The 24,849-nt window shown below is 36.0% G+C and overlaps 3 protein-coding genes across 8 annotated transcripts; 1 reads left to right on the forward strand and 2 right to left on the reverse strand.

Moving 5' to 3' along the window:
- Window positions 1-2,680: 2,680 nt before the first annotated feature.
- On the reverse strand, window positions 2,681-14,724 carry LOC124412654 (choline/ethanolaminephosphotransferase 1). Of its 6 annotated transcripts, XM_046892717.1 has the most exons (11): window positions 14,316-14,724; window positions 13,769-13,916; window positions 13,525-13,647; window positions 13,323-13,426; window positions 12,261-12,395; window positions 10,505-10,639; window positions 9,066-9,197; window positions 7,917-8,075; window positions 7,688-7,813; window positions 7,369-7,513; window positions 2,681-4,904 (listed from the first exon to the last, which is right to left on the reverse strand). In XM_046892717.1, exons 1-11 carry the CDS (start codon window positions 14,550-14,552, stop codon window positions 4,828-4,830), a joined length of 1,521 nt encoding a protein of 506 aa, XP_046748673.1. In that variant the 5' UTR covers window positions 14,553-14,724; the 3' UTR covers window positions 2,681-4,827. The 6 variants fall into 6 exon arrangements, with proteins under 6 accessions (XP_046748673.1, XP_046748670.1, XP_046748669.1 ...); XM_046892714.1 differs by lacking the exons at window positions 10,505-10,639; window positions 12,261-12,395 and having other exon boundaries at window positions 14,316-14,722; XM_046892713.1 differs by lacking the exons at window positions 9,066-9,197; window positions 12,261-12,395 and having other exon boundaries at window positions 14,316-14,722.
- A 110-nt stretch (window positions 14,725-14,834) lies between these two features.
- On the forward strand, window positions 14,835-15,981 carry LOC124412656 (39S ribosomal protein L21, mitochondrial). The gene is made up of 4 exons (XM_046892718.1): window positions 14,835-14,978; window positions 15,070-15,198; window positions 15,361-15,681; window positions 15,767-15,981. The coding sequence occupies exons 1-4, from the start codon at window positions 14,879-14,881 to the stop codon at window positions 15,865-15,867; spliced, it is 651 nt and encodes a 216-aa protein (XP_046748674.1). The 5' UTR covers window positions 14,835-14,878; the 3' UTR covers window positions 15,868-15,981.
- Window positions 15,982-16,502: 521 nt separating this feature from the next.
- LOC124412653 (transcription factor E2F8-like) lies at window positions 16,503-20,341 on the reverse strand. The gene is made up of 6 exons (XM_046892711.1): window positions 20,134-20,341; window positions 19,634-19,883; window positions 19,108-19,543; window positions 18,748-18,991; window positions 18,316-18,507; window positions 16,503-18,216 (listed from the first exon to the last, which is right to left on the reverse strand). Exons 2-6 carry the CDS (start codon window positions 19,879-19,881, stop codon window positions 17,240-17,242), a joined length of 2,097 nt encoding a protein of 698 aa, XP_046748667.1. The 5' UTR covers window positions 19,882-19,883; window positions 20,134-20,341; the 3' UTR covers window positions 16,503-17,239.
- Between the last annotated feature and the right edge of the window lie 4,508 nt (window positions 20,342-24,849).

The following is a 24,849-nucleotide window of genomic DNA, read 5'->3' on the forward strand; positions in this document are numbered from 1 at the left end:
TGGAACTGAAATACTGAATACATACGGTGAATAGGCACCCACGAACTACGACGGCGCGTGGAAAACGTTCGCCGTTTTCCTCCCGCTTCTCGGCCCTTCGTCCTCGCGCCCCCGTCGTCGTCCGTCGCTTGAGAACCTGGCTGGATCAATACCTCGGCGAAGAGCAAAAACGAGAGCAAGAGGAACAGCGGGAGCAGCTTTCGGTGTCGGAGAGAAGATAGAGGATGAGAGTAGATTGATGTGCCTGTAGCTGTAGCTGTAGCTTTACTTCGGATATACAGCCACAGCTACACTTGTCTAGGGTGCGAGGTAGAGCACGAAGAATTCGAGAGCGAGTCTCTCCGACATTGATGCCTGTATGTTCACCCATGTGTGGGTGAAGAGACTGTTATTTAGAGACATGCACCTTGTTACGAGACCCATTTACTCCTCGTACTCACACACTTACGCACTACGAGCTTTTTGCGCACATGATCGTATGCTTGCGTTCCCCTGCAAGTACGGGGTGATAGGTGTCGTCTTGCTTCGACGCCTCCACCCCCCAAACTTGTGTAATTTCATTTGACGCGTTCAAACAACTATACGCAAGGTTTATATTATGTATAGGTATCGGGTATGACGGAGTTATTACGAGGCTGCTGCAGACATCTCCGACGATATAATCAACCTGTGTGGAGAAAAAACCAATTGCTGACTTGGTAATTCAACTCTTGATGCGAAAAAAATTATTCCATCTTACACGGGTTTAATTAACTATTTGTATATGTATATACAACGCTTTTTTAAGACTGTATTATAGACTGCTGCGTAGTTGCATGACTCATTTAGACTCTAAAACAATTTAGAGATCTTAATTTCGAAGCGGGATTGTGGATAAATTTTCAAGTTCAATGCGTGTGTTCACTTTTTATCCAAAACCGCGTCTAGACGCCGTCCGTTTAAACGCATACTTAATCGAGGTGCTGCCGAGTGAGAGCTAGAACTGATCGTGGGTGAAATTTGATGTGGATAAAAAGTCCGCATGTCAAAAATCGTTCAATTGACGGAAGGATTTTCATTTATTGCTAATACATTTATTTGTTCATCGTCTGACGGGGTTCGTACGCACAGGGAAAACCGGAAAGACTCGAGGAATTTATTACAGCAGGGAAAAGTCAGGGAATTTCGAAAATAACATTGAAATTTTGGGTCTTTCGAAGAAATAAATTTGTTTTTATACAAAGTTTCATCGATTTTAAGGGGCACAGAATCGCACTTGAAACTTAAAATGTATATTACTTAATTAATACCAAACCTTCATTCGTTGTTTTCTAACAAAAAGTTGTGGGCTGTTTTTTGTAAATTGATAGTCAAACAGTAAAGTAATTATTACTAGATAATATTTAAGGTATTAGTATTGATGTGTAAAAGAATTGTCATTAATTAAAGGCATATTTCTTGAAAGTTAACTAAAAGAATATCTTTTTTTAGGCTTAAATACCTGGAAAAGTCGGGGAATTTCAGATTCCATAAAGCGTACGAACCTTGTTCGATATCCGTAAAGAAACGTTAATAACGAAGGTGCTACAAGCTTTTCTTAGAAGATTTTGCGTACAATAGCGAATTCCGACGAGGCACCTGAGAACGCTTCTTCACTTTATATATGCTGTCTGTTTATATCATAAGAGACCTGTCTGTCCTTTTCATTGCGGAATCGATAGGCTGAAAATAATTTTCTGAGTATTTTGCTCTACAGTGTAATAAAAAGTATCAAGCTATTTACTTCTCAAGAAAATTGACGTTTCTATCACAATTGCGATGATTCATTAGTACGGGAGGGTGTTAATTTTTCAACCCCCCCCCCCCCCCCCCAAAAAGCCACAAAAAATGTCCAACAAATTTATCTTACGAATTTGGCAAGTTTTACATATTTCAAATTATAATGAGGAATTTCGAAAATTTAATAGAAGCAAAAAGTGTGCCCAAACCAATTACGTAAATTAGATTTAGGTCTAGGTGTGAGGTAAGAAAGTTAGGAGGGAACTCAAAAAGTTTATGTGTCAAATAATAAACTTGAGACGCTATATAGCAGACGGGTAGGTAGTAAAAAGTAATGGAATTAAAGGAACGGCCGACGCGCAGACAAGTGATGAAAATTCACGATTTACTATTCTCCGTAGTAGAACAATAAAATTATCATATGTACAATGTTTTTTACAAACATTTTACTCCAGGGATCATTAACGTTAATCAGAAACGTACCGGAAAAAACACGAGTGCATGCATAGTTGGTTAATATGAACAAAAATCAAAATGGGTTTCCATATTGACCATATTTTTAAAAAATTTCGTATTAAACTTCTCATAAAAACTTCAGTGGAATAACAGAGAGTGATACGTAAATTTTTTTTTATCATTAATAATGCCAATATAAGATGATACACAATTTTTCTCGATCATCCAATTTGTACCAAAGGTACAGTTTGAGAATATTCTAGAAATAAAATTGTACTTAAAAATTCGAGTGATACTTGAAAATAATAATCGATGTAAGGAGCTGCAAAATAAGCGGCTGTTAGCTTCAATTTAGCATGCTGTTTCAAACATATATCGTATCGTCATGCACAAGGTGTTATATATTACCATGCATTTTAAAAAAAAACTTCTTTCAAACGGGTAAAATAAAAACAGTAAACGCTAATTTTTATACACCGGTCACAACATTTATTTACCCCAACGGTATAGTTAACATTCATGCTTAAGTTCAGATAAAACGGGGCAAACTTGTGGTATTTATATTTGAGTTAATACACATTAACCTGAACGAGTCCTGACCTAGATCATCTTTCAATCGGCTGATAATTTTTTATGTTTTAAATTATGTCGTATAGTTGCAAGCTTAAGAAAAATTGTTAGCCGAATCAGAGACGATGATTCAGTCAGTCAGGAAGCATTTGAGTTACGACAGATTACCACATATGTACATCTAAATTAGGATGGTCCTCAATTTGCATTCATAAAAATTTTGATCATGACGCCACTCAAATCCTTTATAAATCGTTAAAAAATAATAGGTTAAAAATTAACTGAGAAAAAAAAACAACAACAATTAGAATCCTGCAATGAAAACAATATTGTTTTTTAGGTACATAAAATTTCCATTTATTCATGAAAATCAACCATGAATGAAAAAAACTCAAGTTTGGTGCAGGTACACAGGTCTCTATTAATGGAGAATATCAGATTTAGAAACATGATTTTTGAACGATTTAGAACCAGTTAGTGGGGATGGAGCATCATGATGAAAATTCTGCGGAACCCAAATTAAAGACCATTCTAATTATATATATATATTCAAAGTATAATCGTTCATACATTATACGTACAGACCAAAACTGGACCCTTTTGATAAATTTGTTATTTTAAATGTACACTAAAAATATTAGGCCCTATACGAATATTTTATATTATGGTAGGTACATGTAATTGTATTTATAACATTTCTTAAATTCATTTCACCTAGTTTGCGTAGATTGAACAATTTATAATTAATTTTTGAAGTATTCTGATGAACTGGGTAATCAAAATACTTCGAATTAGGTACATCCAAGACTATCCGTACATTCTATTATCTTGCTACGCGAAGGAAACGAAAAGAACCACAAAAAATGACATCAGAATACTGTAGTAATACTTGCAAAGACCAGCCATACAACTTGATAAATGGATTGTTATGCAAATTTCTTAGTTGTCGGACTGCCGTTGAATAATATAATTGAGGTGTTGGAAGGTACAAGCTGGATGACACAAGCGGCTGATACTAAAATTTAATTTCTTCTGTATAAAACTGGACTTGCTATCGGATAATCCTTACGAAAGTAGTCTTAAGGCACACGATAAATACATTTAGGTATATGGAATTTGTAGCGATGTAATTCTCATTTACATCGGTATGCCTCTCACCTACAGCCTAACTTTTTTTTTACATCCTCTATAAACGCTTTGTTAATATAATATAAAAGTTAATGAAAACAGTTGTTATTGCGACGATCCGTCACTTCAGTAACTTATTGTTATTACAAAACAATGTGGTTTCTGCTTCCCATGAATTAGAGAGGCTAATTCAATAGATTCCAAATCAACGAGTAACAATATTTGATATTCTTGTGAGACATCATTTCAATTTGTGAGCATTTGATTATTGTACTAATTATAAAGTATAAATGTATATATGCTCAAGTTTGCAGTACGGAAACTACGTAATAACGGTACATTAATTATACAGTACATACCAATGTTCATGGTTCAAATATTAACGTTGATCAACACGTTCTGAATAATTTTTAATTACAAGTTGATTAAAATTCATTTTGAGTTCAAACGATATCACATCTACAAACAGATCTATAGTTTCCTCATAAAAATTTTTAATTCTTTTTCAATAAATTATTTCCATGTTTGTTTTATCGGAGTATTGTATTCCGATTACTTTTTGAATGAAACGTTTGTTTGAATAAAAATTTAACGCTTTGCCATATAATAAAACATAGTAGCAAAGAACACGAAAACTATTAAATTGCAGATCGGTTATTGACAAGTGCAGCTGTAACTGCAGCGTTTCACAATTTGGTTATAAATTATCCATCGATATTGAAACATTACTGCGTCACATAACATACAGAGATGAACTTTTTTCAAACAACATTTAACGTGCTTGTGACAGCTGCATCTTTCTCTAATGTACACACTATTTGTCTTCAGAGATAGTTGGAATATCACATCTCATCCTGAGATTGTTATTGTAGAACATCAATCACCTACTGTGATCACAAAACTAGGATCTGAATATCAGAGGTTGAGGGAGGTGTCGGAGCCGTGGTGATACTCCTCGTCTAACAGGGGTTCTTGTTCCACCACCATGTGAACTGCGAACAAAACTCTTCATGCATACCAAACATATGTATGTATGTATGTATATATGTAGGCAGAGAAAAAGTATTAAAGTTATATAAAGTAGAAAGCATCCTAGTTATGACCTAACGAAAGTGTTAGTTTAGTAGTAGAAAAAGATTTCAGTGATTTGTAGTAACTGTACAACCTTATTCTCTTTTCATAAAAACGAACACAGCCATACACCCTTACATGCAGGGCATAAGAATTTGTCATTCTGGGTGTAATTAGAGCAAATATGCAAACCCGAATGAAAGTCATGCTAAAGAGTATATTAACGTACCTAGAAAATTCGTAGAAATGTAGAGCACAAATTGAGCAATACAGTATACATAGACATATTGTATTGGAAAGGTTTTCTGAATTATCAAATTCTATTAGAATATTTCGTAATACAACCTGCATTTATTTAATATACATTATCATCATTTCGTCACCCAATTTATATTATAGCAACTGCAATATTGTTGTGTACCTTAGAAAAGATTCAATTCTAACTGTAGTTTGGTTATAAAGAGTATAAATATTCCATCGGTGTACATCTACAAACACTAAATACATCTTTCGCTCTGCGATTTATATACCAAAGGATGAAATTAGCTCGACTAACAACATTAAATACATACTTCAATACATGTTGTTTTGTTTGAAATTCACATGAATCCGATAAATATATTTATAATGATAAGAATGCCATTTTTATGTACAGGGTTACGTGTCACGCTTAATGTTATATACAAAAGCTTTTCATTAAGGGAACAGTGCTATCCTCAAGTGGTTACTACTCAGGTGATCTGGGATGAAGAATAAAAATCAGTTCCATTTATTCACAAGACAGGTGAACTTGTCAAGCGGAATAAGAGGTAGATTTTATACCTATAAATCGTCAACAAAGAATTTTTTTCCGTGTGGATTTGTTACAAATGGCGTTTCAACTTCTACAATTCTACCGTGTTAATTTTACAGTTAGTATGAAATCTGAAGAAGAGTACAGGATGTAAAACAATGGACAGTGAATTTTCAAGTTTCCAATCCTTTGTTTTAACTGTCTTTCTTTTTTAATTTTGCCATAAAAACTTTTCACAAAAATACACTTCTTATTCCATCATTAATTGTTTATATAACTAATTCACTGAGATTGTTGAGAGAGCTTATCATGGATAGAAACACTCTCAACTGCTAACTAGTTGTCAAACACATTTACGCTGACTAGAAGACTGTTGGTATACTGTTGTGTTAAGCTAAGGAAAGCACCAGAGGGTATGACGTTAAAACCGTACTGGACGTCGTTAAATCATGTTGCTTGTCATATTGCATTAGCTGCAAAAGGGTAAAATAAGGAATAAATAAAGAGGAAAGAAGAGTATAGCTGTGCGTGGGAGTATTTGAGCTATGGAAAAATATTTATATTCAGTTTGCGAGAAGATTTTAGGCAGTTGAAAATGGAATTATTACATGTTGTGTGTATAAAATTGTTGCAAAATTTTTTTTGTAAGGCAGATATGCCGACAAGCAATATCATCTAACTATGTAAAATTATTGTTATTATTACCATTATTTTCATCATCGATATTATCATTGTTTTTATTAATATGAGGTGTCTGTGAGGATTTGATTTTAAGTAGAAAACGTGTAGGTAAATATTGTCGCATCCGGCTAACTATGATTTTCACCCACCGATTGGTATTAAAAAAGTATTTAAATAAATAAGTTGCACATCTTGTGATCCGGGTCACCAATTTGCCTTGCTCACAGCCACCTGGGTGTTACGGAACTAGAAGCTACAGATTTTTCATAATCACCACTCTGTAAATAGGATAGAAGCGCAAACACTCACAGTTAAGGAAGATCATTGTAAAGGAGAAAGTCAAACTAATTAAGGAAAGCATGCTAAATCAAATGTCCAAGCTTGCTTGCAGTCGTTCAATTATGTTTAAAAGAAAAGACCCATCACCAATTCCTTGTGATAAGCTCGTTTCTCCGCCCCAACTAACAGCTTATTGTTAAAAACGAAAATTAGAAAAATGAGCATTCAATTCATTGACCAATTATTATTAGTAAATGCGTACATGAAATATATTTTACTGTTAGATTGGAAGTCTTGAGGTGGCACAACTTCACACGTATAATCTCTTTGGTACGAATAAGATTTTTCAGAACTTGAACAAATACAGCTGACAACAAACCAAAGTCTACTTTCTAAACGAATTTAAACTCATTTTTCAATCATTGTTGGCTTGGAGTCGAACAAATCGTAACGTGATAATGAACGAACTGTGACTCACGACATTTCATATCTATTTACAATAATATCAAAACATTTAACAACAAACTAGGATCCGTTCAACTTTTCTTGGGCATCATAGGGTACATTCATTATCACGATGTAAATTTAATGGTGTTTCTTTTGGAGTCTATTACGTTGAAACCTGTTAGTACCGTTTTTCTCAGTGATGGTGGAAGTCTGTGAAGTTCCAATCCGGTGTCCACCCGTCGGTATCCTGAATAGCATGATCTTCAAGTGATCACAAATTTCCAGACAAACTTGAGAACAATATCGAAGCAAGTCCAAAGTTACCCAAATCTAGAATAATAAATATTGGTTATGGCTGTTAATTGGCGGATGTAAAACATCGTGAAAGAAATAGAATGTGCAATTTGAATATGAGGCAAACCCGGGAGATGAAACATTCTATGATACGAATGAAGGGTATCCAATTTCTGAACAATCATGATATTACGACATGGTATAACTCACTAAACAAAGCCAAAGAACGTAATATTCTTTGATGAAGAAGTTGAAGTATTGATTGAGAAAGAGCATTGCAGGTCCAATCAATGCGGTATCCAGATACTGCATTTCATTTTTTGTCATGTGTGCAACCTGGGAAGGAAGAAAAGATGTCTTGAATATTAACTCTTACACGTGATTCTACAGCTGTCACCGACTATCGATAAGAATAATCAGCATGTGCATTATAACTTACCACGAGTCTATTGGTCACTTTCGCAGCAACCATGCCGAATGCAAGTATATACAATGCAGGGTGATTTTCATAGACGTTTTCGGCACTTTTTCTATATATTATGAATGCTGGGACCACAACAAAACTGAATGGGATGATCGGAGATAATACTGAGGTTCCCTGGAAAAAAGATGCTCTACAGTATTCCGTAATATGCCAGATCCTTGCTTAAACATATCCATTAGCCAAGAAGCAATGACCCGTTAAAACTTGTCAACTAAATTTCAAGTCGAGACAACAAATCGTTATGACTTGTTTTTCTCTAAGTAAATAAACCACGATATGAATGCATGCATGTTATTTTTATCTACTTATTAATTTCGACAGCTTATGGTTGAAAACTTATTAGATTTGATGTTATCCCTTTACCATTAGAAGATGATCATGTTTATTGATTTAATTCAATAGCGCTAATCGAAATTTTACGCTAAGCGAAAACATTTATTTTACTAGTCAATGAAGTTAGTTACCGGTTACAACGTTGCCCAAATCTAAACATGCCGTTAAATCAATTTCTACGTAGCAGTATAATTATATTATTAATGAAGCATACTTATTTGAAGTGATGAAGTGATTATTTGGAAGGGATTTTGATGGTGTGGTATTGGATCTCAAAATACGATTGAAGATTTCGAAGAAAAAACAAAAAAAAATCATTTATGCTAAGACAACATCTGGCAAAAAAAGTAATGTTTTTACCTCTTTAAATTAATTTCAACAATAAAAACAACACTGTAATGCGATCAATTCAAAATACAGTGCAAGACTTAGGCCCAATAGTAAATATCGACGTACGATTGTAACTTATTCACCTAAATCGGATGGCACATGAAACATGACAAACTCACAGTTGTTGGAAGACCTATTGCCGATCGCACTGCTTTCATTATCAAGTAACACGTACGTAGATGTAGAGAAAGGTTTCATTACTATATTAGTCGATAGATGATAGAAATTTTGATTATTGTACTCCGATTTGAACATGACTATCACATTGCACATACTAACATGTTCATGTGTTAAGATTGACATATGGGCCTAAATCAAAGTAAACATACGAATTGTGCACTACAAAGAGATTTCTAACTTTGCCTTGGTGAGCTGACTTACAGCAACGGTGGAGCCATTCTTTCCAACACCACCGACAAGAATGACGGACACGCTGCTCTGCGCTAGCAAAACAGCGATTCCGACTGCTGCCCAAAGAGGGAACACCTTCACCTCTGTATTAATGTATGGCAACTATACGTTTGGAATATACAACCGATGGTTAGTCGCAGTTTGGAATATACAACCGATAGTTAGTCGCAAAGAGATAATACACACGTGCAATGAGTACAAAAGATCAGTTGCTTTTATGCTTCATTAAATGGCATTAGAATTAAGAATCAGATTTTCATTTTAACAATGCATTCCAAGTACTTTCAGCTTTCCCCATGACACACCATACATTTATTAACAAAATACTATAAAGAAAATAAAAGGATAGAAGTACTGTTAATTTAATAAAAATTATAACAACAACAACAACAACAATAATAATAATAATAATAAACAGAAAAAACTGAAATTATTAAATTCGCCAACATGTTGAGTGAACATTGATTTTGACGATTCTCCAACATATTGATGAGTTGAATGTTTGTTTTGAGTAAAAATTTTTGTGTTCCTTTTTCCCTAAATGTAAATAATGAACGAGTTGAATTAGGAATATGTGATACAGTGGTATTACGTTAGTTTTGACTCCTCTGTTAAGTTAGGGACTTCTGATTTTTTTTTTTACCTGCTGTGAATTTGAAGTGGGCATGTATCGGTATTGCGTATTGAATATATATCTTTGTATCGGTATATCAGGTAATAAAAAGGTTTTTTGTTGATTTGAAGATACACCAGATTAGAATACATAGAATGAGCAGAAAACGATAATGACCAGAACCTACTTCAAAACTGACTACATTACATACACTTTTCTTTGCCTCTTTTAACAAAGTATGTCACTTCATCTAATCATAATCTTTGATTATCATCAAGATATAGATATTTGAAAAAGGGGTATAATATTTTAGTAGAAGAAATAGCTGATCGCTAAACATGAAATCTGTAGAATCAATAATCACAAGTCTGATATTGTTTCAGCATTATCGAAAGCAGATAAACATTAGCACCAAATAAGTTTTCGCAGCATAATACAAATTTTTTCATCTATATGTTTTTAGATACACGTATGACCGTTTAGATTACTTTTACGTTTACTTATATCAACATTAGCTAAACTTTTAAAATAGTGCGGAAGTAAAGACCTTTGCCAATTGCACAATAATTCAGCAGTTAATTGCATAACTTGAGATTTTCAGCTTTAGAGTAAGAGAAAGAGTAGAGCATTGCTGACTCTGAAGTTCCCTTACCACGGAATACCCAGAGTACCGCCCAGGTAAAATATGGCTAGATAAAGCACAGGATAGTTTATAAAATAAGAAATCTATTATATTTTACAAGGAAATACTTGAAAACAATTTTTTATATGCGATCAGCCAATTTTTATGACTTACTGCTATTGTGGAACCATTCTTTCCGACACCACCGGATTCAAAGACTCTACAGAATTCAACGAACACGTGAATGTAGCCTGCATAAAATATCACAGCTACGAAGTTAGAGACAGTGCCAACTCCAGGCACGGGAATCTAAACAAATCCACAAATTCTGCCAATTATAGTGATTTTATAACTATTCCGTGAGAAAAATAGTATTCATTTCATACTGCGGATCAAAAAAAAATATCATCGTTACGAGGGCCATTTACTTTTGCTCACACCTATGCTGAAATAATTAGAGAGAAAATGAAATCTACAAATGACTTCTGGTAATTTAAAACAAAAAAACCTTTCTTGCGATCATCACATAAACACGAAGAGTTTCAAGACACGTGGGAACTGCTGACTGCAAAAGGCATCACAAGATTTAGCAGTATAGTTTCGTTTATTTCCTTTTAAGTCCATCAATCTGGTATAATTCATTTATAGAAAAAATATGAAAATTCCTATAAAATTTCTGTCACCATGGTTCATGGCCACATTCTTTGTTTACAATCAGAATGATTTGAATTTTTAAACACTAGAAGTAACACACCAGTCACAATGACTGGTCTCAACAATTGTAACAATAGAAAATGTATATCAATGTGACATAAAATTAAACTATTGTTACGTATTTTTTGAAGACCAGTCATTTTGATTGGTTTTGGTAGAAATTGCTTTGTCTAAATTTCGGTAGTTCTAGTGTTAATGCATTACGATTAAAAATCAGTAGATGACGTAATTAAGGAGGCCAGTACATTATTTTCTCATTAAAAAATATTTGGCTAAAAATAACTGGACTCAAAAGGAAATGGCATTGATTAATTGAAATGAAATAGGAAAATAATAACTTCAGAGTGGCATTAATGAGATAGAGTGTGGCGGGGATGATTTGAAACATTCAGTGCAACAAATTATAAGGTTCAGTAATGTGTTAGACAAGTATTATTATTTTTTCATTATCACATGAACATAACATCGATAATTAAGAGCATTTTGCAATTAAGACAAATGTTTTTAACGAAGAAAACAACACAGTTTCTGGTTTCATACTTGATTTTCTTAGTTAGATCGAATGAAAAAGAAGCAGATAGAAAAAGTTCGAAATCCCTACAGCTTTCGGCAGTATAATAGGTAAAAGCGTTCAATAGTTATAAGCTCAATGTTTAAATAAAAGCTGTAACTATGTAAACAAATCGAGGTTGATTCTGACAAGTTCAAAGTCGCTCTTATCGTTTGCTACACAAGTTAAATAGATAGTAGCGGACAACACCGGTAGACTCGCAGAGGTCAGATCCACCTGGGTTTGTATACGAGGTGCCTGTCTTTTGGACTCATGTGCATTATGTATTTGATTGATTGCATATTATGAAAATATTTTCACGATAATGTATCAGAGTAACAAAATGTCTGAGATTTTGAATAGAAAAAACCTGTAACTGTGTGCTCAATGTATAAATTGGATTGTTGAAATCAGAAGGTGAAGGATTTTAGACAAAATTCTTGTACCTGGAACATAATCTTCGTTTGGGCAGTGATGGCAAATGATAAAGGAAATGAAAGGAAAGGACACAAAGAAGTGATATGATTCCAAAACCAATCAGTTGAAATTGATGTTAGTTAATAAAAAAAAAAGATTGTGAGTCGATAAATTCAGCACCGCTCTCCTCATGCCATGCAGTTCCCTTTTGTTGCATCGCCAACTGAAAAGTCTAACTATCAAACTTACAGCCACGGTTGAACCATTCTTGCCCACTCCTCCGGTGAAAATCACCGAAAACATTGAATATAAGTTTGCCAATGCACACACCACTGTCATTACGGCTATCAAATATTTTAATTCAAAACCATTAATGTATGGTATCTGCAAGAAATATTATTGTTAGACTTTGCAGAGACAAGCGTTCATCGAGACACGAGTTAAACTTCAAAGCGTCGAAGAGGACTAAAATTTTTCAACAGGCCAAAGTTGCAATCTGCTCAAGAATAAAAAAAAAAGACAAAGAAACAAGAATGACACGTTGAGAACATATGGAATCTGGTAAAAACTGAGTTCACGCAATGAGACATTTGTCTTCTGAAACACAAGCGTGATACATAAAAAATGAAATTAAAGCACTAGAAACAGACATTAAAGTCTGAAAAGAAGTAATGTCGGTTATGTGCTATTTTTGCATTTTAAATAAATTTCATCAAGTTCAGAACAGAATCAAGAGCTTCGTGACGACATAATAATTTTTGTTTGTTACTCTATGCGTATTCGAATTTGACACTGAATTATGTCTTTCGTTCCTGCCTATCTTGAGTAACGAATTAGCATTACGATGGGATATTAATAATTGTATTTAAACATGAAAATCATTGGCCAAAAATTTTTATGCGTTTCTGGCATGCCCTATTATTGACAGACAGTTACCAGTGTGGAAGCTGTGTAGTTTATATAATTATTAAACCAAAAAGTTAATTAATAGGACAAACATAAAAAAACAATAACTTTCGAAGTTAAAAATATTCAACACATAACATAGTCATGGATGTGTGACATGGGCTGTGACACGTTTATATAATCAGATCTGCTATCTGTAGATTTTACTTTCCAGCAAAAGAAATACTTATGGAACATTGAGAAATGATTAATAAACTCATCGAATGTGCGAGCATAATTTCGTAGAACAAATATGTACTGAAGGTTTTGCAATTAAAAATGACTTTGAAAAGTTGAGTAAAAATCATTATTTGAAAATGAAAGAAAATATTAAACACAAATAGACATTTATTTAAGGAATACAACCTCTGTCATCCAAATGCTGGGTCCAAATATTCCTGAAATAATGTGGATTCCCATGATTGTGAACTGTGCCTCAGTGACATCCACTTTCCCAAACCTCAACGTTCCTGTTTGCAAATAAATCACGTCACATACGAACTGCGGTTGATACTTGTATAAGTAAAATCAATCTTTCAATGCGTTTATTCAAATTTCAAATTCTTACCTGAAACATACGTTTGCCAGTGTGCACAATAGAATAGCGTCATAGCACAAAAGCATTGGAAAAACATCCACGTCGGATAGTATCCTAACTGAACCGCTATGCACGCCGACAAAGCGACAAAAACTGTAGGGAGATATGAGGGCATGGTTATTGTACAAGTAAAATTTAATATCTGGACAAAGGAAATGCGACTCTTCAAATTCAGTCCTTCTCTGACAATGAAAGTGTAACATCCGACTCGTACCTGTTGAGATGGAGTCACAGCCATGATCGAATAGCTCGCCCAACGGGCTTTGTGTTCCAGTTCTCCTTGCTTGTTTGCCATCGATCGCATCGAGGCTTTGGTAAACGAACAAGCCCAGTGCACACAATAAGCATGCCCATCGCGGCGCCTACAGAGAAGGAAAAAAATAACTTGAATCATTGCCAAAAAAAAAAACCTGTATCTTCAGGCGATTATAAAACCATGCAGACCCTGACAATGTAAATATAGAATGTATGAATGTATGGCAATTTTCAGAAAACATATAACACTGAGGTTTGAAATTATCTTAATATAAGGAATCACGTTACATAGAATGATAATAACTAGCTGTAACTGTAGGTCTGCGTAAATGTATCCGTGTCTGAAGGTTTTAAAGAGTCAGAGATGAGGATGTGGTTGAGTAAAGTAGTAAACAAGGAAATTCAACTATCTATGAAGTTGAGTGACTCGTTCGTGTTTCTGCAACGTAACGGGAATGATAACTGGAAAGTTTGAGGTTATGGTTGTGTTATTGATAAATAGGTACCTCGGTTTTGGCATCGGGACTGTACCAGACGAGGATCAGAGTCGTCAAGATGTTTACGGCCAGGCCAAGGACCGTTATCGCATTCGGGGCAAGCCAGAGCGGAACTTTACTGACGAGCCAGTTCCACCACGGCTGAAGAAACGGGTCCATCAGGCTGACGCTGGTACAGCTGTACTTGTGCTCGTTTAGCCGTTTCAGCTGTCCAGGTGACAGCAATTTCTCCTTGTAAAACTGCATCCTGCGATTATCACTTTCAACTTGTATCACATAAAAATCCACTCAACGAGTCGATCTGCACATTGATTATTCTTTGGTAGTTTTTTTTTTTTTTTTGGTCTATCGGGGGATCTAAATTTGACAGGCTACGCAGGCTGCTTTCTCAACGCACCGACGTGTTTCCACTTTCCCGGACACGTTATGTATGAATCTTGCCATGGAGTGGAGCATCCGTCGGAATTCGGATACTCCGCGTCGAGCGCTGCGGTCGTTAGAACTTCAATTTCGCGTAGTGTTCATTATTCAATTCATTCCTGTCCGCAGCAGACAACAATTGAGATTGTAAGATGGCGGCGTTTGTCGGATTCTCGCGCGTGCTGACCGGAGTCGCGAATAATTGTATGAAAAGGATTGGCCCAGGGCTTTTAAACAACGTCAACTCATCAGGTTACAAATTCTACACTTTTCGAAAATATTTTTAACAACTCGTTTTACACGTGACATTGAATGTCAGGATCTTTATTATGCTTGCTTCTAGGTGTTAGGTTATGGCAAACTCCGGCGGCTGCGTTACGCTTGAAAGCCTTGTACAATCCTAAAAGAGCCGTTCCGTCGCATCAAGAAGAAGTAAAAGACACCACGGAAGAAGACGAGAAAATTACACTCGGTAATAAATTGTCTTCCACGTAGTGGCTAAGGTTGTAACATGCCAACACATTGCACTCTGTAATTCGCTATTGTTCCCTTTGAAACTAACAACTACTGTCGTGTCTTTTTGTCACAGTGTCTCGTTAATCTGTACATTTTTTTCTATTTTTCCTTTTACCAGATGTTATAGAAAAAGTCAACTCGATGGTATCCACTGCGTCAACAGGACGTCTGTTTGCCATAGTCCATGTCTGCGGCAAGCAATTTAAGGTGACTGAAAATGATGTCATTATCATACAGGGTCGCTGGCCTCCAAATGTCGGGGATAAGTTGACATTGGAAAAAGTCCTCCTTGTTGGCAGTTCGGATTTTACATTAATCGGAAGACCTCTTCTCAATAGGGAAAGCGTATCCATTGATGCAACTGTTATTGAAAAGTCTCTTTCTCACACCAAAACTCACTTCAAGAAAAAGAGAAGGAAACAGTACATGAGAATCAACTGTAATCCTAAATTCATTACTGTAAATTTAACTATCTTACCTCTCATATCGATAATTAAAGGATTCTAACACTTTCTTATTTGCAGTTATCAGAACAGAGCACACAATGTTGAGGATAAATTCTATCAACATCAAAGGGAAGTTGAACGAGAGAAAAGAATTTGAAGGATTGGATAGAATATTCTAAGTCCATATTGTACCAAACTCAAATGAAATTATTCAGTTTTTAACATTGCAAATGCATAAAGATACGTGTTTAGTTTCATTTAATAATAAAGTACACTGTGTCCAAAATAACAGATCAAGAAATTTATTGTATTTAGATTATCTTTTCTTATAGTTAAATAAAACAGTTGTAATTATACATATTTCTTTCATTTGTAATATTTAGGAAATTTCACCCGACCACCTATCATTATTTATCACAACAATAGTAACAATAATAATAGGAGTAATAATACCGAACAAAAATAATAATCATCAGTTTCGAAAGACTGCTTTTGGAGTTTTTGGTAAAATTTTACAAATACAACCTCTTTATTGCAATTTTTCTACATTAAAAACTCAATTAGTTTTTACTGCAGATCTTAGTATAATCATGATCGTAATTTTTATCTCATGATGCAAATACTTTTCCTGGATTTTCTACTTTGGCTGTAACTTTACCGTTTTTTATGATGGATATTGCACTTGAGCAGGTTACAAAGAAATTGATGTAACAGCATAATATACTTCAAAAGTATTTGAGTAGACAAATTCTTGAATGAAATAACTGTTAAATACTCAGAGTCAAAAGAATTGAAGTTTAAAATTAATTAGAGGTGAATTATAAATCTTTTATTTTGGTAGGATAACTAGTATTAAGTAATGTTATAAAACAGCATCAAAATATGATTAGTAACTTCTGATAACTAGCATCAACCCTAACCCAACAATTGCCAAGTTTTATATATGCTGTAATAAATTATCTCAATATCAAACAATTCATTTCATAACTATAACATTTTATGTGCTGTTTAAGCAAATATTCATTACTACAAGTTCCGAATTATTTATAAAACACACCAGTTTTTTCGATGTTTAATGCATTTAAAATTACGAAATCCGGATGCCGACTGGAGTGAATAAATTTTGTGTAGTAAATTAATATGATTCGTCAACAGTAAATAATAATTACGAGAATATTTATAATATTCTCCTTAGCTGACTAAATTTCATTTGAATGACTGATGATGTATCTCTCGTCAGTGAGGAAAATGGTTTATAGCATGTAAAAAAAACTGCTATCAATGTTAATAAATATCTATCTCTAATATAATGATTCAACTAATTCTCAGCGTCTAGTGTAACAAATTGTAACGATATTTCCTATAATCACAAAAATTTATACATTAAATAAAATAAGCTTTCATTATTATTGCATTGCTATATAATATAATATTAATAATTATATAATTAATAAATTGTATATAATTTGAAAAGTGATTGACCTTTTAGGTTAGGATTAGTTACGTTACCATAACTATAATTGAAATAAAATATACAATAATTATATTATGTTAGCTACGGTTCGTACTAGTCTCACTGTTAATTTCATTAGCAAAATTGATTGTCGTCTGATTGCATAAGGGAACTAGTTGCAAGGTGTTACCTACTTGCACTGCCTTAAGTATATCGCCCGGAGCGACGATGGGAGTCTGAACCTGAGTCAGTATAGCATAGTTTGTGTTAGAAATGGTCGGATTTTCTATAACAACAGGACGCAGCGAAGGCGAGGTAATGCTTAAATCACTTGGTTTAATAGGAATTAATTTTTTCGGGCCAATCCTTGCAAGATTGACAAATTTTGGACCAAAAGTTTTTGGTTGAATTTTGTACGGTGTGAATCTCATTGTTCTTGTATTATCCGATGGAAAATTTTTTACGATAAAATTGTTTGAAGATACGTTTTTTACCGTTATAATATTAGGGTTTCTTACCTTCAATTTCAGTGGCTTTGTTTTCACATTATTCATCTTTGACTGCAAACTCGAGTCTATGAATGATAAATGTACAGTAGGTATCTGATTTTGCGAGTTAGGATGGTTAACGTGTGAGGATGAATTGAAACTTGGTACTTCAATACTATTAGATGCATTGAATGCAGCTATGTCGACTAGATTTACATTACTGGCAGTCATGATTGTTTTATGACCTGTTGCACTGTTGATTCGAGTGTCAATGCCATTCGAAGAAGATACGTCAGACGCTTCGTTAATTGCGTTGGCAGCTGAATTTTCAACCCCACTACTTTCGGGTGAACGAAGACCTTCAAAAATGTTGTTTAACTCTCCAGATACTTGTGTAGCCGTTACACAAGATTCCGAATTATGCCTTGGAAATAATTTGACACAAACTTTAGATTTTGCAGGTTGCTCACTTGACTTTAACCTTTCAAGCTCCATCTCAGCAACTTGTAGGATTGAGTCATCTAGGCGTTCCAAAGGGCGATCGATGTCCAGACAAGGGGAGCTCATAGTACGGCCAAATTTCTCATCTTGAATAAGAAATATTTGTCGAATTCCAATTGCTTCCTCACATTGGATTATTTTCATTACTTTTATGTAGTCTGTAAATAGTTTAATAGTTTTTGTACCTGTTCCAAAGAGTTTTCTCTTCCTAGGCTCTCTACGTTGGTTGATAGGAGTCGTTGAGCCAATAAGTAACCTGTTACGGCAGGGAGATGGTTTCGTAGAAGACGATTGTTGAAAAACACTGGTTCCTAAACTTCTATTGGGTGTAGCCATCCCTATGAGCGAATGTCTAGTCCCTTCTCTGACAGGTGTTTCTAAAACAATATTGGCAGGGTTGTAGAAATCTTTTATATTTCAAAGTTTCTGCATTTTTTTGAGTTTCTACGTGTCCTGAATTCTTGCTCAGAATAGGTGAGAGAATATTCAAGAATATGTGAACATATGCATTTCATTTTTAGATTTAAGTGATTAAAGTTTAACCACTTTCTTATAATTTGAATAACAAATTTATATTGAAATTATAATTTCGCTAACTTCAGTTACTGCATCCTTACCTGCATCAAAGTCTATGTAGTCTACATCTGGGCCTGTGTATTGAAAAACAGGTTTTCTTATGGAACTATCAGACATGCTGACCTTTCTTATTAATCCAATTGCCGACAAAACATTAGCAATATCGTAGAGTCTTCTCACTTTTGTTTTGAAGCGAGATCTTATACTGGTATCAGTGGTTTCGTTGGATTGTTCAATGTCTGTTATGAGAACTTTTGCAGCCATATCTAAATTTATAATTCCATTCTGAAAAATAATTCATTGTTATGACTCTTACGGCTATCAACCAATCGGTTCAGATTCATATTTACTCTCCAAATAATTTGATTCTCACAATCACAGAGCGAAAGGAAAACTCATACCTTTAACGAAACCAGAAAGAGCATAATAAACTTTTGGCACATGACTCCAAGGCTCTTATCCTCTTTCGTGTTGGTCTCAATAAAACTATTATTGTCTCCATTGGTGGGCTGCGAAACTACTGTGTTCAAGAAGGGTGATTCGTTGTTGAAATTAGCGGTGTATGCTCTATTAATTTTTTGTATTTCTTGAATTTGTTCTCTCAAGCCAAGTTTAACTGCCAGGGATTTGAGTTTAGCCAAAGTGCCAGGTAGGTAGCTGTGCCCGTGCCATAAGTAGCGGTTTTTCCCCGCTTTGGAAGCCATCTCCAAGCTCTCCAGTACGTTTATTATATCGTATATCCTTCGTTTTTCAGTACCCAGTGCTTTTGCTGTTGTATCCAGCGAAATTTCTTGTGGGATGTTACCGGCCATTGTCAGTGGATACAAGCTCAAGAATCTGTGGATAAGATTGATAGAAGATAAAATTTCATTCAACTGACATATGAAACGACAGTGTTGACTCATTTTCCAGCGTTTTCAAGCTCACTTGTTACATAACAAGCCGAGGGACTTTTCTTTCCTCGGTAATAACTTGAGCGGATCTGTGTCCCCGTCTCTCGAGACTGTCCATGTTCTTTTAACAATTTTAGACTCATTGTGAGGGGCGCTTTTTAGACTGGAAGCGAGAGTTGTGAGTAGCCGCAGGTTGGCCGTGGGTGAGACCGGCTCCGACTTGACATTGCTCAGTTCGCGGAGGACCCTGCGATCAGGAGAGTCTTTGGTACTCGTGTCCATCCCTGAAAAGTGTACGATAGCTTATGACTTAAGGTAGTTGCAGGTATTGTTTGATTGATCAATAGAGTGACACGGGGCAGATTGGAGATAACCTTAAATCTGATTCCGGCGAGTTACGGCTTTTTTCGACATTACTGTTTTTTGTTTTTTTTCGATATGATTTAATGCTGCTAATTTCTTTGCCGCGTAGCCAAAGGCATTACATGGAACAGCTCATTTCGAGCTGTCGGTAATACTACAACGAGGGATTACCTTGATTTTTGATCAAATATTAACGTGTAAAAACCATGCCGTCGCCGTCACGCGTGTTAAACTCGTTTTTACTAGTCGGCACGTATCGCTCTTGCTGCCTGCTTGAGTGTTGACCGATTCTTACTTCTCTGTCCGATTCCACGTTCCGCGTTTTTGGCGCCAGTCACCCGGCGCCAGATATTTCGCGGTATTTGAACGTCGATAGATCGGAACGCCCTGTCAAATCGATCTTCATTGTTCTCCAGCTGATTCGTAACCGATTTTTGGTCAATGTACTGTGAATACAATCTAGTTAATTATCATCTGCTTTCCTAACCACATTTTTTTATCCGCCTTGTTTTTCGTCACGTACAAGCCTGCACGTGAGATGAGATGTCTACCGTTAGGCGTTGAGCCCTCTAGCAACGATGATGTTACCAGAGAGAGCGGGTCTGGGGAGATTTACTTAGGATTCACTGTCACGAATACTGCATAACAGGTAAAACAAATTTATATATCAGTTTTGTTTACTTGAGAGCCGCTTTACGGAGTCATATTAAAAGGGTTTCATATTCAAACGACTCACTCTTGCAAATCGTTCTATAAACATTGCGTACGCTTGGCGTAAGCAGGCACCGTCATTGACAGACAAGTTGCCTGCGATTAAGTATGAAATACAGAAATTTATCCTACAGATTTCTAAATAAATAACGAGACTGATTAAAATTCAACGTAGATGAAAAATAGTAGTTTCAGGGAGATGAAGTAAAAAAATTTTCCACCGCATCCTCGCTTATTTCCCCATTCGTTGCTGGGATTGAGCAATTTTTAAAAATTATTTTGGACTATCTTATCCAGATTTCATCGGAATGTTGCATTTTATCATTTCGAACAAGATTTTATAATTTTTTCATGAAGGTGACTAACAAGAGTGTATAGATACTGTGTATTCCGAAGATAAGATACAAGAAAACTTTATAGGCATTTTGGAATGAAAAACACGTGGCTCACTAACTGCAAAATAAAAAGGAGCGGGATATTTTCGTGTATAGAAAATCATATCCCGTGGAAATACAAACATACATACACACAATACAAACACTTGTTCGGGTTTAGATTGTTTCCCATTCTACCAAATTTATGCCATTATGTGCCCTGAATACGAGTTCCGAATTCCTAGTGCGGATTTTATATAGGTATACGTGGATATGCATTTTGTATTTGCTTTTGCAGAATACACAAAGACGTCGCTTGGAGCAGAAGAGACAAACCTCTAATACTGATATTGTTTGGTATACCGAGAGGTTCTCAGGAAAGGACTTAATCGTAGCTCGCGCGATTCAATTTGAATAATTTTCTTTGGCTAGCATTCAGTTTCCCATCCTGAAGTAAACCTTCGTTGATAAGAACAAATTCCCTAGAATCTCGACCGCTTGACAACTGACAGTCAACAACAACCTTTCACCTATTAACCTTTAGAGGACTGGCGTGCGCCATTTGGCATAAGGTCATTGATTTACCAACATTTGACTTTAATTTGATCCAATATTCTAGCCTTTCGATCACTTTCCTTCAGAAAAAAAGATTTTCCCAAATTCCCCAGACACCGGTCCTCTAACAATCGAGAATCGCCGGGTCACGGCGCCGCCATGCTATAGTAACATTTTTACGAAGTTGGCTACTCCGATAACAAGCGATCTTCAATTGTCGAGCGAGTCCCGCCAAGAGAACCTCTCGGTATGTTTGTTAGATATGTAATTTTCGGATCGACAGACTCAATCACACAAAAGGCAATTCCGTTAATCGTTACCTGGCGTTTAATCTACACAATCTCCATTTCTGAGTGAATGCATGATGCCTAGACGTCTAGCTGCCAGAAAGTACATCGTTCGCTTGATACGGCTGCAGCGTCTGACGATGAATAGATCCATCGGGATCGTTTTAGGTCACGTCCGAGTTTCCGAATGTCAGTAATTTTGCTTCATCGAGCGAAATCAGGTACATACATACATATACTGGAAAGGTAGGTATTATTTTTATATCCGTTCAGTTCTCGTTAACGAGACATTGATACATCGTTTCTCTTCGCCCGTTCGGCTCGAGTTGAAACTACCAACTTTTCGAGAAGCCCGGGTTCAACAGAGCGTATATATGCGGGGCTCGAATTTTCGTAATTTGACGTTAGTATGTGCGGACGGTCGCGTACGTGGGCGAGCGTCGCGACGCCCTTCGACGTCGAAATGTTCTCTCGCTTGAAAAAGTAAAAAGAAAGAAAGGGTGTCGAGAGAGTGAGAGAAAAATGAGCGTTCGGGCGTAAAGAGTGAAAAGTATAACAACACCTATATCATCATTTTTTAAGTATCTGGCTTAAGGCAAGAGGTTTGAATAAAGTTTTATTCGAACTTTAAACATTGTTTATAGTTTACGGCTTTTTTTCTTAATTTCACGTCTTCTCGTTAACACGATTTCCAAATTATCCTCGTTACTTTTTCTCATTTCTCAATTTGACGCGGTAAGAAGAAGAAGAAGCAACGAAAGATTGAGGCGATCGTATCAATTGGAAAATAAAATGTCAATTTATATATTGACATTGATAAATTTCTTCCCAGCTTGCCAAATGAGACGTGCTTCACGATTGTGTGACCTAAATACTCGCGTTTCTCTCGCAATTTGCGATTCACGATCCAGCCTTACCAGGCTCCGGTAATTACGTGCTTTCGCATCCCACTTACTTCCAAGTGAACGCGGCAGTATCTGCTTCGTCTGCAATTACTTAAACGTATTGGAAGACCACCCTCCTAACGTACCTATCCGTTTGGTAAACCCTGTCTCAAGTGGTATTAGTTTCTCTGGCTAATCTTGAAAACGCGAATAATTCGATACTCGAATTTGTATTCTAAAATCAAGTAGTATAAATTTGGATTTCACGAGAAAATCGATGATAAAAACGGACAACATTTTCTCCGTCAATTCGCTCAGTAACGGAGTAAGAGTTTTTGCTTAATACCGAAAGAATCCTGCAAACACTGCGCGAGGATCCTCTCGACGATAACAAAGGTCGACTTCGCGTAACTTTAGCGCAAAGTGAAGACGTTAGAGTAAAATAGGTGCTGCATGAAGCGCACAGAGGTGAAGAGAGTGCTTTAATAAGAGCACGCGGGGTGTCGTCAGTCGCATCAAGTGAAATATATCCCGGAGGAAAATTCATGGGAAATACGTCTATGACGAGGTGTGCTTTCATAAGCTCGAGCCGTATCGAATCAGTCCTGGAACCCGGGTTCTAATTATCGTAAATTTTTAATAAACTAAGATTTACGTTCGCCCAGCTGTCGGCCAATGTAGCACGGAAAACAATTGTTGAACATGGCGAACAGGACAGGATTGTTAAGGAGTTGGGAGCGCGGAAATGGATCAGGACTCTGCAGTAGGATAGTGGAAACGGAGGGCACGTGCGCTGTGCGCGACGTAAATTCAGAGTTTGATTAAAAATTTGCACATGGCTTATATACGCGAGGAGCATTTGTCAGCGGAAGAAAACAACGTGATAAAAGCACAATCTGTCTCTGCCGCTGTTACTGTTGCCGGGAGTCGTACCTACAAATGTCCCGACTTTAATTTCCCCCCTCTCTTATGGAGGGTTTAAACTAATCGTAGTCGCGATCTTTCACCGCGTTGGCAAGTCGATGAATTTAATCAGCTTGAGAGAATTTGAATTGAATTTTATACACCTTATTCGAAACAGCATCGTTGGCGTTGAAGCTAAATTTATTTGAAGCATTTTCTTTCAATACTTTATTGTTAGTTTAAAAGATACCAGCAATTAGCGATTCAATGGTGATCGTTTGAATTTGGTTTGGATTTTTTGGAATTGTGATTTGACGTAACCGCTAATAACTGAAAGAAATCTGTATTCAATTTTTAAATTGCTATTTAACGCAATCTTGAATAGTTGAACTAAGTTGGGAACCGTTTCATTTAATATCTTATCTTAAAGTTAACAAAATAATTGTTTTTAAAAGGTTAACCATAAATTCGACCATGTTTTTGCGTTTTGTGTAATTAATTCTCAATTTCAATAACCTCCGCACTTGTATCAAGTTTTAAATTCACGAACTCCAAGTGTTTGAAACTGATAAACATAATCCCATTATTCGAAATACAAAAATAAACCTGTATTGCACTAAAAATTATAGATTTGAAAGACATTCAAAGTATGAAACAAGGTCATTAAAAACGGTTTGAAAAAATTCACAACAGCTTTACTTGCTAAACACGATTCCTGTCGAATGTGACGAGAGTGGCTGGTGAATTTCATTTCAAAATGATTCTCGTCCAAACTAAAATCCAAGACAAGCCATAGCGTCCGAAGTATCCGATCGGGGATTGGAAGGTCCATAAACGTGGGGTATAATGTAGTCTAGGATGGCATTACAGGGGCATAAAAAATCGGGACAATATTCCGGGCGCATTACTCGCTCAATAAAGTCTGGAGGCAAGTAAAGGGACGGCGATGGTCACGGTCGGCAGACAATGGTCAAGGAAGGAAGGACTGGACGAGGCACGCACTCCGGTGAAGTTGGCAGCTCGCACCGTTCGTTCGCCGGTCTGGCGTTTGGCCAAAAGCCGTCACCGTTATACGAGGATTAGCCTATACGATATGTAATTACACCTCGACTCCCAGCCTCCGAGGAGTCGAGGGGGAAGACGACGCCCGGCGAACCACTGTCCACCTCCAGG

Source organism: Diprion similis, chromosome 11 (assembly GCF_021155765.1).
Source record: "Diprion similis isolate iyDipSimi1 chromosome 11, iyDipSimi1.1, whole genome shotgun sequence".
Classification (NCBI taxonomy): domain Eukaryota; kingdom Metazoa; phylum Arthropoda; class Insecta; order Hymenoptera; family Diprionidae; genus Diprion; species Diprion similis.